We start from the raw sequence: 17,417 nt of genomic DNA, 5'->3' as shown, positions 1-17,417 counted from the left end.
TTTCCATAGCAATAAAAAAAAATTAAAATAACAGAGCTCAGCAGCAGGAAGGATAAACAGCACTCGGAGCAGCTGGGCCAGGGAAGTGGGGGAGACTTTGCTGAAGCTGCGGCAACAGGGCAGCTCCTAAGGGGCTCAAATCTTAAGGGGGGAGGAGGGGAGAAGGTCCCGGCTTGGCACCCCAAATCTAGGGCTTTGTTTGATCCGAGGCTCAGCTCCAAAATCAGGAACTCTTGTCCTGAAAGGTGTGTGGGAGAAATAAAGGGGGACTCTGAGCATATGCAGAGTGCTCTCAACACTAAGTGATTATTGGCAGCTAGGGAGACTCAGACTTTGTCCATTGCATCAAGTCTAGGACACCAATGGTCGGTCTAGCTCAGCATCCGGTTCTCACAGAAGCCAATCAGATACCTGTGGGAAACCTGCAAGCTGGATTTGAAAATAATAATAATAATAAATTATTATTTGTACCCCGCCCATCTGGTTGGGTTTCCCAAGCCACTCTGGGCAGCTTCCAACAAAGATTGAGAATACATTATAATGTCACACATTAAAAACTTCCCTAAAGAGGGCTGCCTTCAGATGTCATCTAAATGTCAGGTAGTTGTTTATCTCTTTGACATCTGGTGGGAGGGCGTTCCACAGGGCAGGTGCCACCACCGAGAAGGCCCTCCGCCTGGTTCCCTGTAGCTTCACTTCTCACAGGGAGGGAACTGCTAGAAGGCCTTCAGCACTGGACTTCAGCATCTGGGCAGAACGATGGGGGTGGAGACGCTCCTTCAGGTATTCTGGGCCGAGGCCGTTTAGGGCTTTAAAGGTCAGCACCAACACTTTGAATTGGACCAGTGTTATGTGGTCCCGGCGGCCGCTCCCAGTCACCAGTCTGGTTGCCACATTCTGGATTAGTTGTAGTTTCTGGGTCACCTTCAAAGGTAGCCCCACATAGAGCGCATGGCAGTAGTCCAAGCGGGAGATAACCAGAGCATGCACCACTCTGGCAAGACAGTCTGCGGGCAGATAGGGTCTCATCCTGCGTACCAGATGGAGCTGGCAAACAGCTGTCTTGGACACAGAATTAACCTGTGCCTCCATGAACAGCTGTGAGTCCAGAATGACTCCCAGGCTGCGCACCTGGTCTTTCAGGGGCACAGTTACCCCATTCAGTACCAGGGAGTCCTCCACACCCGCCCACCTTCTGTCCTCCCAAAACAGTACTTTTGTCTTGTCAGGATTCAACCTCAATCTGTTAGCTGCCATCCATCCTCCAACCACCTCCAGACACTCACACAGGACCTTCACCGCCTTCACTCTTCCCTCCTGTGATTTCCAGCAACTGGTCTTCAGAAGCTGACTATGGAGGCAATTCTACAGTTTAACTATGCACAGACCCAGGTCTGCAACCATAGCAGCAGCAGCAGTAGCGCACCTTGGGGGGTCTGAGCAGATCCTCACATTGCAGCAGGGTCCCCCCCCCCACACGCCATAGACTTTCACTCCCTGCTGCAACGTGTGAAGCATCTTCCTAAAAGGCAACCCCTCTTTCCTTCCACCCCGGGAGGCCGGAGTCACAGCCAGAGCGCTGACACTCAGCTGCTTCCAATCAACGGCCTGTGTGTTTTTATGATGCATGTTGCAGCGCGTGTCAAATGGGAACCAGCTGCGGGGACCACGTCCTTAACGCTGCAGCGCCCGGACGCCGCATTCACGTGCGAACAGATGAAGGAAGGCTGGCATTGTGCCTTGCCTCTGGCCCACTTGATGCCTAGGTCGCTCGTGGTCTGGCAGAATTTTCAAGGGATTAGATAAGGTAAAGGTAAAGGACCCCTTGTGGCACTGTGGGTTAAACCACAGAGCCTAGGACTTAGAATCCTAGAATCCTAGAGTTGGAAGAGACCACAAGGGCCATCGAGTCCAACCCCCTGCCAAGCAGGAAACACCATCAGAGCACTCCTGACATATGGTTGTCAAGCCTCTGCTTAAAGACCTCCAAAGTAGGAGACTCCACCACACTCCTGGGCAGCAAATTCCACTGTCAAACAGCTCTTACTGTCAGGAAGTTCTTCCGAATGTTTAGGTGGAATCTTCTTTCTTGTAGTTTGGATCCATTGCTCCGTGTCCGCTTCTCTGGAGCAGCAGAAAACAACCTTTCTCCCTCCTCTATGTGACATCCTTTTATATATTTGAACATGGCTCTCATATCACCCCTTAACCTCCTCTTCTCCAGGCTAAACATGCCCAGCTCCCTTAGCCGTTCCTCATAAGGCATCGTTTCCAGGCCTTTGACCATTTTGGTTGCCCTCCTCTGGACACGTTCCAGTTTGTCAGTGTCCTTCTTGAATTGTGGTGCCCAGAACTGGACACAGTACTCCAGGTGAGGTCTGACCAGAGCAGAATACAGTGGCACTATTACTTCCCTTGATCTAGATGCTATACGCCTATTGATGCAGCCCAGAATTGCATTGGCTTTTTTAGCTGCCGCGTCACAGCTAAACTTGCAGAAGGTCGGCAGTTTGAATCCCTGCGACGGGGTGAGCTCTCGTTGCTCAGTCCCTGCTCCTGCCAACCTAGCAGTTCGAAAGCACATCAAAAGTGCAAGTAGATAAATACGGTAGGTACTGCTCCAGCGGGAAGGTAAACGGCGTTTCCGTGCGCTGCTCTGGTTCGCCAGAAGCGGCTTAGTCACGCTGGCCACATGACCAGGAAGCTGTACGCCAGCTCCTTCAGCCAGTAAAGTGAGATGAGCGTCGTAACCCCAGAGTCAGCCACGACTGGACCTAATGGTCAGGGGTCCCTTTACCTTAGAAGGACCCCTGGATGGTTAAGTCCAGTCAAAGGCGACTATGGGGTTGCGGAGCTCATCTCGCTTTCAGGCCGAGGGAGTCGGTGTTTGTTCACAGACAGCTTTCTGGGTCGTGTGCCAGCAGGACTAAACCGCTTCTGGCACAACAGGACGCCGTGATGGAAACCAGAGCGCACGGAAACGCCATTTACCTTTCTGCCACAGCAGTATCTATTTATCTACTTGCACCGACGTGCTTTCGAACTGCTAGGTTGGCAGGAGCTGGGACAAAGCAACGGGAGCTCACCCCGTTGCAGGGATTCAAACTGCCAACCTTCTGAACAGCAAGCCCAAGAGGTTCAGTGGTTTACCACTGCGCCACCCACGTCCCTATTAAGGTAAAGGTCAAGGACCCCTGGATGGTTAAGTCCAGTGAAAGGTGACTATGGGGTTGCGGCGCTCATCTCACTTTCAGGCCGAGGGAGCTGGTGTTTGTCCACAGACAGCTTTCTGAGTCATGTGGTCAGCAGGACTAAACCACTTCTGGAGCAATGGGACGCCGTGACGGAAACCAGAGCGCATGAAAACGCCGTTTACCTTCCCGCCACAACAGTACCTATTTATTCACTTGCACTGGTGTGCTTTCGAACTGCTAAGTTGGGAGGAGCTGGGACAGAGCAAAGGGAGCTCACTCCGTCGTGGGGATTCGAACCAGTGACCTTCCGATCGGCAAGCCCAAGAGGCTCAGTGGTTTAGACCACAGCGCCACCCAAGGGATTAGGTGGCAGCCTGGCAGCAGATCAGCCCACAAATGGTTGCGGGAGTTGGGGATGTTTAGCCTGGAGAAAAGAAGGGGCTGTGATAGGAGAGACATCTTCACACACCTTAAGGGTTTCCCATGGAAGATGGAGCGAGCTTCTCTGCTGCTCCAGTGGGGATGATCTGAACCAATGGATTCCAGTTGCAAGAAAGATTCCGACTAAACATTCAGAAGAACCTTCGGATGGTCAGAGCCATTGGACAGTAGGACCGACGCCCTCCTTTGTTGGAGGTTTTTAAGCAGAGACTGGATCCCTCAAGGATTCTTTAGCTGTGATTCCTGCACCACTGTGGTTTCGGCTAGATGACATTTGGAGGCCCCTTCCAACTCCACAATCTATGACAATATTCCCAGCAGGACTTCCTGCCTGCACATTAATCCTTAATCGATCATCTTTGGCCTAAAAGAAGCTAGTTTGGAAACTCTTCTTCTCCTGCAAGTCACCAAGTGAAGGGATGACCTTATCAGCTGAAATGAGCACATATATTCTTATGCTCCTGCTACCACCGTAGATTGGAGCGGAAAGGTCGACCCAGCATGACACGTTGTCTGAACAGGCGTTTCTTCTGCTGCTGGGGACCCCGCAACTTATATTCCTGAGATGGGGAAGCAGAACTTTCCCATGAGGAAAAGTTGCAGAGTTTGGAGGCTTCTTAGTTTAGAGGGAATGCAAGCAGGAGGCAACATGACAGAAAGTTAAAAAATTATGCCTGGTGTGATCTCATTGTACTGCTTGTCTGTTTGCTTCGGCCCAGTATCCCTGAAGGAGCGTCTCCACCCCCGTTGTTCTGCCTGGACACTGATGTCCAGCTCCGAGGGCCTTTTGGTGGTTCCCTCCCTGTGAGAAGCCATGTTACAGGGAACCAGGCAGAGGGCCTTCTCGGTGGTGGCACCCGCCCTGTGGAACGCCCTCCCACCAGATGTCAAAGAGAAAAACAACTACTAGACTTTTAGAAGGCATCTGACGGCAGCCCTGTTTAGGGAAGCTTTTAATGTTTGATGCATTACTGTATTTTAATGTGTTGGAAGCTGCCCAGAGTGGCTGGGGAAACCCAGCGAGATGGGTGGGGTATAAATAATAAATTATTATTATTATTATTATTATTATTATTATTATTATTATTATTATTATCATCATCTCATTGTACTGATTGTCTTTTTGCTTCTAAGCAGGGTTTTATAGCTATCCTAGTGAATCTGGAATAAAAGCAGGCTATCCCAGGCAACAAAAATGATTGAGGCGCTGGAGTGACTCCCTCATGAAGAAAGGTTTGGGACTTTTTAGCTTAGAGAAATAGTGAGGAAGACGTGACACGATAGAAGTTTACAAAATTAAGCATGGCATGGGAGGAAGGAAGGATTTTGTTTCTCTCTCTCCTAGAACTCCTGGGTGTCCACTGAAGCTGAAAGCTGCAAGATTCAGGACAGATTGAAGAAAAGACTTCTTCATGCAGCTCACTGTTAACCTATGGAACTCCCTGCCACAGGAGGCAGGGATGGCCACCAACTTGGATGGCTTTAAAAGAGGATTAGACAAATGCATGGAGGACAGGGCTATTGATGGCTATCACAGTCAGAGGCAGCAACGCTTCGGAGTCCAGCAGATTTTCTTACGTTCTTTTCTTATATGGACACCCACTTTGATCAGTCCCTGAATGAAGTTTATTTCGAGCGGCCAGCAGCTGATGGGAAAGACAGCTCTGCAAATTGGCAAAAACAAGCTTGCGAAATATCAGAGGTTGTCGCCCAAGCCTGTGACTCATCTATTTATTTGGGTTTTGCAGCCCAAGTTAACCTGCTCTGGAGATTCAGGAGAGGCTGCAAAAATCCGAAGCCATGCATCGAAAGCAGCCCTTACCACTCTGTTCCAGTGGTCCCCAGAAGTCCACAGTGTGCAGGTCAGGATCTAGACCTCCCTAAGTCCAAACTGGGTCACTTGGGGTCACGAGACCCCCTGGTGCAGGAAGGGCACAGAGTCCCTGGCACAAGAGCTGGCCATGGGAGCAGGGAAGATGTCTTTCATTGTTTCATTCATTAATTAAAATATTTGTACACCCCAGTGGCATGAAAAATAGGTCAAAGTGGCTTCCAGCAATAGAAACCTAAAGCATGCCAGAACAAACACACAAAGTTAAAAACAGACCTCATTTAACCAAAGTGGAAGGATGTACATTTAATTGCCTGCATAGGCCTGGTGGAGATGAAAAGTTTCCAGCAGGTGATTAATGGTTAGCACAGAAGGCACCTGCAGCAATATGAGAAGGGGTCTTTTCTGTGGTGGCTCCCCGTTTGTGGAACGCTTTCCCCAGAGAGGCTCGCCTGGCCCCTTCATTGCATATTTTCAAGCACTTTGCAAAAACATTCCTTCATCTGTGTAAGCCACCTTGAGTCCCGGACGGGGAAGAAACTGGGATATGAATACAGGGGCACCTTGGTTCTCGGACGCAATCCATTCCGGAAGTCCGTTCAACTTCCAAAACATTCGAAAACCAAGGAGCAGCTTCCGATTGGTGCAGGCGCCCAGGAAACAATTGCTGACAGTTGCATCGGACGTTCGGCTTCCAAAAAACATTTGAAAACCAGAACACTCACTTCTGGGTTTTCAACATTCGGGAGCTGAAATGTTTGAGTACCAAGGCATTTGAGAACCAAGGTTCCACTGTAATTATAACCATAGTAATAACAATTTCAACTAGGCTTTTAACTATCTATGGCCTTTTAGAGTGGGTGAGATCCTTTAATGTACTGTATTTTTCGCTCTATAAGACTCACTTTCCCCTCCTAAAAATTAAGGGGAAATGTGTGTGCGTCTTATGGAGCGAATGCAGACGAGAGGCTCTGCTCAGCGCTCCCTTTCACGAGCCGCACACACGCTCCATGCGCTCTTTAAAGGGAGTGTGGCTTTTGGGGGAGCCTTCATCCCACTGCCCGGGAGAGGCTGTGCGCGGCTATCCCATAAGCCAAGACAGCAAGAGGGATCGCTGCGCAGCGATCCACCTTGCTGTCCTGGCTTCACGTGCGGCTCTTGCGGGAGGTGGGGGAAGGGACAGAGTGCGCGGCTCTGTCCCTTTCCCCACCTCCCAGAAAAGCCCCCAAGAGCTGCGCGGAGCATGTGTGCGGCTCATGGGGGCTTTCCCCCCGAGGAGTGAGGAGGGCAGCCCATCAGTCTCTTCTCCCTCCTCGGGAAAAGCCTGCAAGCGCCGCACACACGCTCCACGCGGCTTGTGAAAGGGAGCGCTGAGCAGAGCCTGGGATGCATATAGGCTCTGCTCAGCGCTCCCTTTAAAAAATATTTTTTCTCTTGCATTCCCCCTCTGAAAACTAGGTGCATCTTATGGAGCGAAAAATACGGTATCTCCTGTCTCCCGGTTTTAATGCATGCATCTATTATAGCTTTAGTTTTCATAAGTCGTTTTGAGTCGCCATCACCACAAACTTGACATGAGCCAACAGTGTGACGCGGCAGCTAAAAAAGCCAATGCAATTCTGGGCTGCATCAATAGGAGTATAGCATCTAGATCAAGGGAAGTAATAGTGCCACTGTATTCTGCTCTGGTCAGACCTCACCTGGAGTACTGTGTCCAGTTCTGGGCACCACAGTTCAAGAAGGACACGGACAAACTGGAACGTGTCCAGAGGAGGGCAACCAAAATGGTCAAAGGCCTGGAAACGATGCCTTATGAGGAACGGCTAAGGGAGCTGGGCATGTTTAGCCTGGAGAAGAGGAGGTTAAGGGGTGATATGATAGCCATGTTCAAATATATAAAAGGATGTCACATAGAGGAGGGAGAAAGGTTGTTTTCTGCTGCTCCAGAGAAGCGGACACGGAGCAATGGATCCAAACTACAAGAAAGAAGATTCCACCTAAACATGAGGAAGAACTTCCTGACAGTAAGAGCTGTTTGACAGTGGGATTTGCTGCCAAGGAGTGTGGTGGAGTCTCCTGCTTTGGAGGTCTTTAAGCAGAGGCTTGACAACCATATGTCAGGAGTGCTCTGATGGTGTTTCCTGCTTGGCAGGGGGTTGGACTCGATGGCCCTTGTGGTCTCTTCCAACTCTATGATTCTATGATTCTATGAAAAGGGTGGCTAATGAATTTAACAAGTAATGATAAAAACAACCCTGTGCCTCCCGCTTGCCTCCCCATCGCTGCTTCTCACCTCGCAAGACAGTGACGTTTCGGAGGATCTGTCCGTGACGGGTGTCCACCGCCTTCATCTCTTCCATGACCATGGAGAGGTTGCGGATGTCAAAGTCCAGGCGGGCGCTGAGAAGGCTGAAGCGCTCGCGCAGGAGGTCGGTGGCGCTGAGCATGAGGCTGACCGACCTGTTCAGGTAGTAGAGCTCCTCGGCGTGCGCATGGAAGCCCAGCGTGCAGGAGAGCCGGACGTCGTCCAGGTATTTGAGCATGCTGTGGACGTGGCTGTCCGTGGCGTTGATGTTGGTGAAGATGGTGCTGATTTCGATCTCGTGGGAGGTCATGCGTCCTTCGAGCGTCTCAAAGCGCTCGGCCGTCCGGTTCTGCGTGTAGCGGGCGTGGTACTGGAGGTCATGCATGTTCTCCTCGTGGTCGTCCAGGAAGGACGAGACGTTGTCCAGCTGCAACTGCAGGCTCATGACTTGCAAAACCAGGTCGTGCATGCCCTCCGAGTTCTGCCCGATCCTCTGCGAGGTGATGCCCAGGCTGGTCTGGATGCCCTTGACCAGCTCTCCAGTTTTGGAGGAGGTGGTCCTCAAGCCCCCCAGCAGGCGGGTGTAGTTCTGCCAGTCGGACACGATCTTCTGCAGCGTCAAGGTTTCCTCGTTCATCTTCCTCTGGATGATGTGCACCCAGTCGGAGGTCTGGCCGACGGTGAAGTTCATTTGCTGCACGGCGGCTTCCATGTCAAAGCGCTCTTGCGACAGCTCCTTTAGCGAGCTGCCCAGCTCGGAAGTGGCCCCCTGCCAGCCCCTCACCTGTGCCAGGAAGAGCGCCAGGCTCTGGTTGACCCGCTGGATGGCGGAGAAGCACCCGTCCACCTCGTCGTTGATCTTGTTGCTGGCGGACGAGAGCTGCTGGTGGGTCTGGCCAGCGCGGTCGAGCAACACCTCCTGCGCCAAGAGCTTCTTCTGGATTCCTTCCAGCTCCTCTTGCAGCCTGCTGATCTCCTGTCCCAGCTGGCCTGCATCGTGGCAGAAGGAGCAGTTGCCCAGGGATTTCTGATCTGGATTGGAAGGTGGGGTGCAGAAAGAAAGCAGGTTGGTTAAACCGCTTCTAGCACATACCCAGCAGTTGACCAGGCCTTGTCCTTCCCCATAGCTAAACGGCAGAATGCACCACGGAAATAAAACTGCGAATCTGCCCAATTACTGTGCACCGTTCTGGTCGCCTCAGCTCAAAAAGGGTATCGAACAGCTGGAAAAGGCAAAGAAAAGGCCAACAAGATCAATCGAGTCCCCTATGAACGAAGGATGCAGCATTGGGGCTTTCTAGTATATGACAGAAGTTTTATTTTATTTTATTTATATCCCGCCCTCCCCACCAAGACCGGGCTCAGGGCGGCTAACACCAGATATAAAACCAATTGACTAAGATACTTGTTAAAAACAACAATAAAATACAACATTAAAATGCAGCCTCATTTCAATAGAACCTCAAATCAGAAACTTTTTGGGGATGAAAACGTCAAATCTTCACCAAGGCCAACTATCCAGACTGGCCCTACGTGGGCCAGAAAAAAGCCAGGGAAGTCCCCAAATAGGAGTTCCATCACAGAAGGGGAAAGGAAAAAGGAAAGTTTATAAATGTATGCCTGGCATGGAGAAAGTAGATAAAGAAAAGTCTCTCTCTCTCTCTCTCTCTCTCTCTCTCTCTCTTTCTCTCTCACATAAGACTAGCAGTCACAGACACCCAGTGCAGCTGGATTCAGGACAGAGAAAATTAAATCCTTCTTCATGCAGTGCAGAGTTAACCTGTGGAACTCCCTGCCACAGCAGGCAGTGATGGCCACAAACCTAAATGGCTTTGAAAGAGGATTGGACCCAGTCCTGGAGAAGGAGGGGCCTTCAGTGGCTGTTAGCCAGGATGGCTTTGCTTTGCCTCTACAGCTGGAGGCATCAATGCTCCAAAATTCCCTGGGCTGAGCAGGACTGGAGGTATAAATAACTATCAGACTTTGAAAAGCTGGTTTCACTAGATCAAGTTCATCCGTTTCGTGGAATTGATTAAACTAAATAGTTTTAACTGGATTTTGAAAAAGAAAAACCATGCAATTAGTTGCTACTGTTTTGAATTCCATTGCGTTATTATCTTCTCAAGTGGGTTGTTCCAACCGCTGTTCTGAATAATCCTTTTTATAGGGTAGGGGGGGCAACACTGGGGGTGAGTGGGAAGCAGGAGGACAGTGACACCCCCGCAAAAGGTTTGGGAGCCTCTGGACCAGGGAGTAAGCCCCCTTGAGAATTTGGCTAAACTGAGAATTTGGGGACTGCTAAACTGCTTCCCCTGGTTCCTGAGAGTGAGTCAGAGACGTCCCAATCGCTTGCAGATGCTTGCAAAATCCAAGCGTCAAGTTTGCTGACTGACAGCAAACTTTCTCGCTCCCTCACAAGACATGTTGCTCAGCAATTAAGCAGATGTTGCTTCTTCTCGTTTCAAAGTCTGACTCATCCATTTCCTCTGCGACCGAGATCTTGCAAGACCTGCTAAACAGAGACCTCCAAGAACTGTTCCCTGAGCACCTGACAGAAGCTTACATTTATAGTACGTTTCCGAGCGCAATTCAAAGTGTTGGTGCTGACCTTTAAAGCACTAAAGGGCCTCAAAGGCCCAGTATACCTGAAGGAGCATCTCCACCCCCATCATTCTGCCCAGACACTGAGGTCCAGCGCCGAGGGCCTTCTGGCGGTTCCCTCCCTGTGAGAAGTGAGGTTACAGGAAACCAGGCAGAGGGCCTTCTCGGTGGTGGCTCCCTCCCGGTGGAACACCCTCCCATCTGATGTCAAGGAGATAAACAACTACAGTCATACCTCAGGTTGAATGTGCTTTGGGTTGAGCGTGTTTGAGTTGCACTCCACGGCAACCCGGAAGTAACAGAGTGCTCAGACATTCAAAATGACGTCACGCGCATGTGCGGAAGCGGCAAAACGCGACCCGCCCACGCGCCGTCGCGCCTTGCATTCCCTTTGGGATGCGTACGGGGCTCCGGAATGGATCCCGTTCGCATCCCGAGGTACCAGTGTATCTGACTTTTAGAAGACATCTCAAGGCAGCCCTGTTTAGGCAAGCTTTTAATGTTTGATGCATTACAGTATTTTACTATTTTGTTGGAAGCTGCCCAGAGTGGCTGGGGAAGCCAAGCCAGATGGGCGGGGTATAAATAATATTAATATTATAATAATATTATTAATAATGAATTATTATTATTATTATTGTCACCAGGGTGGAAACTGCTCATCCCAGCAGCATATACCAGCGTGGAAAACTAGCTGTGTGCAAAACTGTGGAATTGTCGAGTTGGCAGGGACCCCCGAAGGCCATCTAGTCCAACCCCCTGTGCAGCCTGCCAACTTTAATCATGCCAGTACCTAAAGATGGATAACTCAGAGGAGATGTCCCTTTCAACATGGCCTGTTAAAGGAGCTGAGTTAGACACAGGTGGAGGTGAGGGAAGTCTCCCTGCTCTGCCCTGAGAGCGAGCTGAGAGGTGACATTGAGGCTGCAGCCTTTTCTAGATTTGGCGGAGGAGGCCGAGTTTGGCTGTGGTTTACCTGGGTTCGTAGTTCAAAGGCAGCACACCTGCCTGGCATGCAGAAGGTCCTGGGATGAACCCCTGTCATGTTCAGGCAGGGCTGGGAGCAACCTCAGTCTGGGGAGTGTGATGGCCTGAGACTCGGGCTCAGACTCGGAACCAGAGGAGTCTCAGTCCACACCGGATCCTTTGCCTCAGGCATCATCTGAACCAAGTCTGGGGCCTGATCCGGAAGAGTCCCAGTCTGCACAGGTTCCCCTGCAACAAGCACCAGCTGGGCCGAGTCAGGGGCCTGATCCTGCCCTGGCTCCAGATGTGGGGATGACCTCGTTGCCTCCAGCTGGGCCATCACTTACAGCTGCTCCACTACCGGTTGGGTCAGGGGAGGCTGAGGCGGCCTCTGGGTTTAGTAACCCACCGATGTCTCCTGAGCTGCAGAGACTGAGGTCTGAGAGAAGGAGAGACCTGAGTACTCGCAGGAGGAGTGCTCGCCTTCGGGCGAGCCAGGGAGGTGAGTCGCCGGGGAATCAGGACCGGCCGTTACCCCAACAGAGATAAAAGGCTGTCGGACCCCGTCCCAGGTTGCGGAAGCAATGTTGCTGTTTGCCAGATCTTGCCTGTGATCCTGTGCCTGTCCTTGCCTGGTTTCCTGCCTTGGCCCTGTCGGACTGACTCCTCGTGGAGCCCCTGGATTTGGGACCAGACCTGGACCGCATTACTCGCGTTAACCCCCGGGTCCAGCACAGGGAGCTGCTGTAATCAATACTGAGCTAGCTGACTCACAGAATCAGAGGGGAACCCCAAAGGTCATCGAGCCCAACCCTCTGCAATGCAGGGATCACAGGTAAGGAGGAATCCCCGGCAGGTGGACACCTAACCTTTCTTTAAAAACCTCCAACTTACCCAGTTCTTGGAGGTTCTCCTCGACCGACCCGATTTTCTTCTCATAGTACGTCTGGGCCGAGTTAACATCGTCAGCTATGGAATCCACCTTCTTGAAAACTGCAAGGATGACACAAAAAGCGAGTACGTTATCCCTGGGGCTACCTGGCTTTGAACAACAAGCGCACCTTGATAGCTTCATTTTCACATTTATACGGCAAATCTGAAGATTCATGAACTGTGCAGGCTGTTTATGTTAGCCAGATTTAATATGTTTCCCTCACTGATAGTGAGAGGAAGATATTTAGCTCTCCCAGAATCAGATCATCTCTGCAAATGTAGTAAACAGGAACCTGATACTTTGGAGCATATTTTCTTCTCTTGTGATTTCGGCATTTATGCCAGAAGACAATTATTAGAGGCCTTACAACTCAATAGGCTGATTTCTATGCTACCAACGGTACAGGACCTGCTTTCGGACAGGAATGATCAAATTACTTTAATAGTGGCTGATTTTTTGAGTGCTGTCCATGTAGAAAGACCGGGCCATTACAAAGAGATTTAGTGGTTCTTAACTGATCGGTGATGTGGTAGTGTTGTGTTGTATTATATATGCAAATTGATTTCCTCTGGAGTTAAAGATCTGACTGGGACAAACCTTGTTATGCTGAGCTCGAATTTTGCACAATTTGTATATGGTGTCTGTTTGATAATGTGTGGTTTGCTGTGCCTTATAAAAGATATTTGAATCATAGTCCCTTGCCAGTTCCTTCTTTCATTTCCTTCGTTTTCACGCTTATACGGCAAGCAAGACATGCTAAAAACGGAAAGGGCAGATCCACACACCATCCAACACACGTTTAGAACACATGATTCCCCCCCCCCAAGAGCCCTCCCCCTTCATAGAGCTACAATTCCCAGCACCTTGATCAAACTACCCAGGATTCTTCAGGGAGAAGTCGTGTGCTCTAAATGTGTTTCATTCAATTAATTATAAAAAAGAATGTGCATCACCATGTCATCAAAAATATATATCAAAGAAGTTTACAGCCATAAAAACAAAGCCGTACGATAAAAGCTGTATGAAAATAGTTTGAAACAGACATCGATGAACCATTGGGAAGGATCCAGTCTTAATTGCCTGCACAGGCCCGGTGGAATAGAAAAAATTTCACCGTTTACTAAAAAGTTGACACTTGCTAAATCTCCAGTGGCAGAGAGTTCCACAGGTCTGGGCCGATGACACAGGAGGCTTGGTTTCTGGTTGTTGCTGAATGAGCCTCACCAACTTGGGGAATGACTAACAACATACTTGCAAGTGATCTTAGTGGTTGAGCGGGAATAGAAGGAGGTACCCTGGGGTGTTGCAAGTATTTTAAATATATTGTCCGGCTCTGCTCCAGTATTGATGAAAGTGCAACTGATATGAACTTCTTGGAATGAATCAACAAAGCTTTGCATAATTCATCTATGGATTCGGTCAGGGCCGGAGTTAGCTTTGATGAGGCCCTAAGCTCCTGAAGGTAATGGGGCCCTTTATATGTCCAGCTGCGCTTTGTCAACAACAAATTGTCGCTGTTTTTTGTGTTAAATATATGCTATATGGTCATTTATGGACCTCATAAGTATCTAAAGCCATTTACACATAACAGATAGGAGCCTACACAACACAAAACACTGCTGCTGTTTGTATGTTTTATTTTATTTGCTTTTTTATCTTATATTTTGGAAATGTACATCCAGGGTTTTTTTCCTTAAAATTTTTTTTTGGGGCCCCCAAGAGTGTGGGGCCCTAAGCTATAGCCTGTTTAGCTTATCCCTGCTTATTTAACTTACCGTATTTTTCGCTCTATAACACGCACCCGACCATAACACGCACGTAGTTTTTAGAGGAGGAAAATCCGTAGGCATGCCACCCGTAGGCATTCCCTCCATAACACGCACAGACATTTCCCCTTACTTTTTAGGAGGAAAAAAGTGAGTGTTATGGTGCAAAAAATACGGTATATGCAGAATTCATCATGCGAAAGGCTGGGCTGGATGAATCCCTAGCCGGAATTAAGATCGCCGGAAGAAATATCAACAACCTCAGATTTGCAGATGACACAACCTTGATGGCAGAAAGTGAGGAGGAATTAAAGAACCTTTTAATGAGGGTGAAAGAGGAGAGCGCAAAATATGGTCGGAAGCTCAACATCAAAAAAATGAAGATCATGGCCACTGGGCCCATCACCTCCTGGCAAATAGAAGGGGAAGAAATGGAGGCAGTGAGAGATTTTACTTTCTTTGGGCTCCATGATCACTGCAGTCACGAAATTAAAAGACGCCTGCTCCTTGGGAGAAAAGCAGTGAGAAACCTAGACAGCATCTTAAAAAGCAGAGATATCACCTTACCAACAAAGGTCCATATAGTTCAAGCTCTGGTTTTCCCAGTAGTGATGAATGGAAGTAAGAGCTGGACCATAAAGGAGGCTGATCGCCAAAGAATGGATGCTTTTAAATTCTGGTGCTGGAGGAGACTCTTGAGAGTCCCATGGACTGCAAGAAGATCCAACCTCTCCATTCTGGAGGAAATCAGCCCTGAGTGCTCACTGGAAGGACAGATCGTGAAGCTGAGGCTCCAAGACTTTGGCTACTTCATGAGAAGAGAAGACTCCCTGGAAAAGACCCTGATGTTGGGAAAGATGGAGGGCCCAAGGAGAAGGGGATGACAGAGGACGAGATGGCAGGACAGTGTTCTCGAAGCTACAAACATGAGTCTGACCAAACTGCAGGAGGCAGTGGAAGACAGGAGGGCCTGGTGTGCTCTGGTCCAGGGGGTCACGAAGAGGCGGACACAACTAAACAACAACAACAGAAACAACAAGGGCAATCTCTTCTCCTTTCTGCAAGCAGAACACCCCGCTCTCCTGCCCCCCGTTTTGCTGCGTTTTACCCTCTGAAATTTGTCCGCCTCCTCCTTCCAGGGTGGAGATCCTGGCTGCAGCCAAGGACTAAGCAGAGCGGAACTGTTTCACGTTCTTTTGGCTAATGCATCCCCAAGAAACATCCCCTTCTCCTGGCAATCGCCCGCTTTTCCTGACTCATGTTTCTCGCTTGCAGTCCACCGTATCCCACCGGTTCCTCCCAGCCAGCTGGTTATCTGATCCTCACTTTTCGCTTTGTATTGTACCCTCGAGGTTTCCTTTCCTGGGGAAAATGTGGTGGAAAAATGGTGACACCGCTTGGTTGACGCTGTGTGTGTGTGTGTGCAGGATTTCAATCTTCTTTTTTCGTCAAACCAGATTTTAGGCACAATCTCAGCTTCATTTACCAACCTTGCAATGTTGAAAATGCTTACAGTGCAGCCTATCAACATAATTCCCCAAGTTTCCGGCATTTTTCAGAAATGGATTCTTTATTTTTAAAAATACTTCTGACCCAGATCTGGTTTCCTTTCAAACTCCCCCCTCCTGCCCCCTTGCCAGTTACTAATTTCAAGGATTGGCTTTGCTTTCCTCTTCCCTCCCCATGTCATGTTCATTTTGTGCCGTGTTTCCCTGTGAACATGCTGGTTTTAATCTCTGTATGGTGCTTAGAAAAGTATTGGCGCTTTATTTATTTCATAAAATCCATCCAACATTTGAGGGTTTGTTTTTTTTAAAAAAAGCCCATCAAAGCGATTTTTTAAAAAAGGGGAAAGCAATAAAATGGTCAATAAGAGAAATTAACAACAATAATTTAACCCTTTCAAAAAGTGGAATGAACAATACGCTAAGAAAAGAACTCGCAGCAACTTTTTAAACATCTGGGTCTAAACAAAAATGTTTTTAGCAGGCGTTGAAAAGTGTACACCGAAGGCCTGGTATCAATTGGCAGGGAGTTCCAGAGTGTAGACGCTGCTATACTAAAGCCATACTAAAAGAGGGAGGTTTTTTTTTATTACAAATGCAGAAGGGTATTATGATCTCGTAGGCAAACTGGTCCCAAGTTGTTAAGGGTTTTATTATACTATTAGCAACATCTTTAATTTGGTCCGGTAGCAAATTGGCAACCAGTGCAGATCTCTGATCCTAGGTGTTGTATGGCTGGCAAGGCCTCACTCTGGTCAGCAATCGTGCTGCAGCATTCTGCACTAACTGGAGCTTCCCAATTCCATTGATAATTTTATTGTGTTTACCATTTTTTTTGGAAACTGCTTGGAGGTGAGGTTTTTTTCCACATTTCACATTTCAAGCAATGTGAAAACGTTATGCAAATAAATAAATAAATAAATAAATAACCAAGCTTTACCAATTGCGTAGCTTTGAGCCATACACAGAAATCTGACAGCCTTCCTCCCTTCTGCTCAATGCTGAGATCTTGCCTTCTTCAGAACGCAGGTCAGCTGAGCCTTGAAACTGATCCTTATACAGTCATACCTTGGAAGTCGAACGGAATCCATTCGACTTCCGAAATGTTCGGAAACCAAGGTGCGGTTTCCAATTGGCTGCAAGGAAGCTCCTGCAGCCAATCGGAAGCCCCGTTGGACATTTGGGGTCCCAAGAACATTTGCAAACAGGAACACTCACTTCCGGGTTTGCGGTCTGAGTACCAAGCCGTTTGGGATCCAAGGTACGACTGTACAGTGGATGCTTGGGTTGCGAACGTGATCTGTGCGGGATGCACATTCGCAACCTGCAGCCCTGCGTTTGCACACATGTGGGTTGCCATTTGGCGCTTCTGCGCATAGCGCGATTTAGCGTTTCTGCGCATGTGCAACTGCCGAAACCCGGAAGTAACCCATTCCGGTACTTCTGGGTTTTGGCAGTTTGCAACCTGAAAAAACGCAACCTGAAGTGTCTGTAAGCTGAGGTATGAGTGTATTGCCAGTTTTAGGTTTGGACTGGCAGCCTGTTGGTGTTGTGGGGGCCAGCTTCTCAAAGCTATTGCATCTGCACCCCCCAACCTGGCTTCTCGGGCTGGCTCTTGCCTTCTCTTGCCCATCCATTGCCTGTCCTCTAGGCAACTTTGGTTGCCAGCTGATGCCCCCACTTCTCTAGCCAACTGCAGACCCCACCTGCATCTCCATCTGAGATCCTTGAATGTTCCTGCCGCTAAACTGGCTCAAGGGCAGGACTCATTGGAACAAGGTGGTCTTGGGCTAAAAAAAACAACCCCTGAAATTTTGCACCAAGCAAACCTGAAATTCTGTATTCTGAGCGAAAGTTGCAATCAGTCTGCACGA

General features: G+C 49.1%; 1 protein-coding gene across 2 annotated transcripts in view; it reads right to left on the bottom strand.

Moving 5' to 3' along the window:
* Positions 1-17,417, bottom strand: part of SCARA3 (scavenger receptor class A member 3) — an 83,390-nt gene that overhangs the window by 45,777 nt on the left and 20,196 nt on the right. For both annotated transcript variants that reach the window (XR_014523552.1, XM_083494463.1), the window contains exons 4-5: positions 12,233-12,331; positions 7,760-8,803 (exon numbers count right to left, since the gene is read on the bottom strand). Coding sequence is in view for 1 of the 2 variants with exons in the window: in XM_083494463.1 (XP_083350589.1) it covers positions 7,760-8,803; positions 12,233-12,331 (1,143 nt within the window). In the remaining variant the exon portion in view is untranslated. The remainder of the gene's footprint in view (positions 1-7,759; positions 8,804-12,232; positions 12,332-17,417) is intronic.

Source organism: Podarcis liolepis, assembly GCF_965112155.1.
Source record: "Podarcis liolepis genome assembly, chromosome: 3".
In the NCBI taxonomy this organism is placed as follows: domain Eukaryota; kingdom Metazoa; phylum Chordata; class Lepidosauria; order Squamata; family Lacertidae; genus Podarcis; species Podarcis liolepis.
The sequence above is the reverse complement of the archived record's forward strand: the minus strand, read 5'-3'. Positions and strand labels throughout refer to the sequence as shown.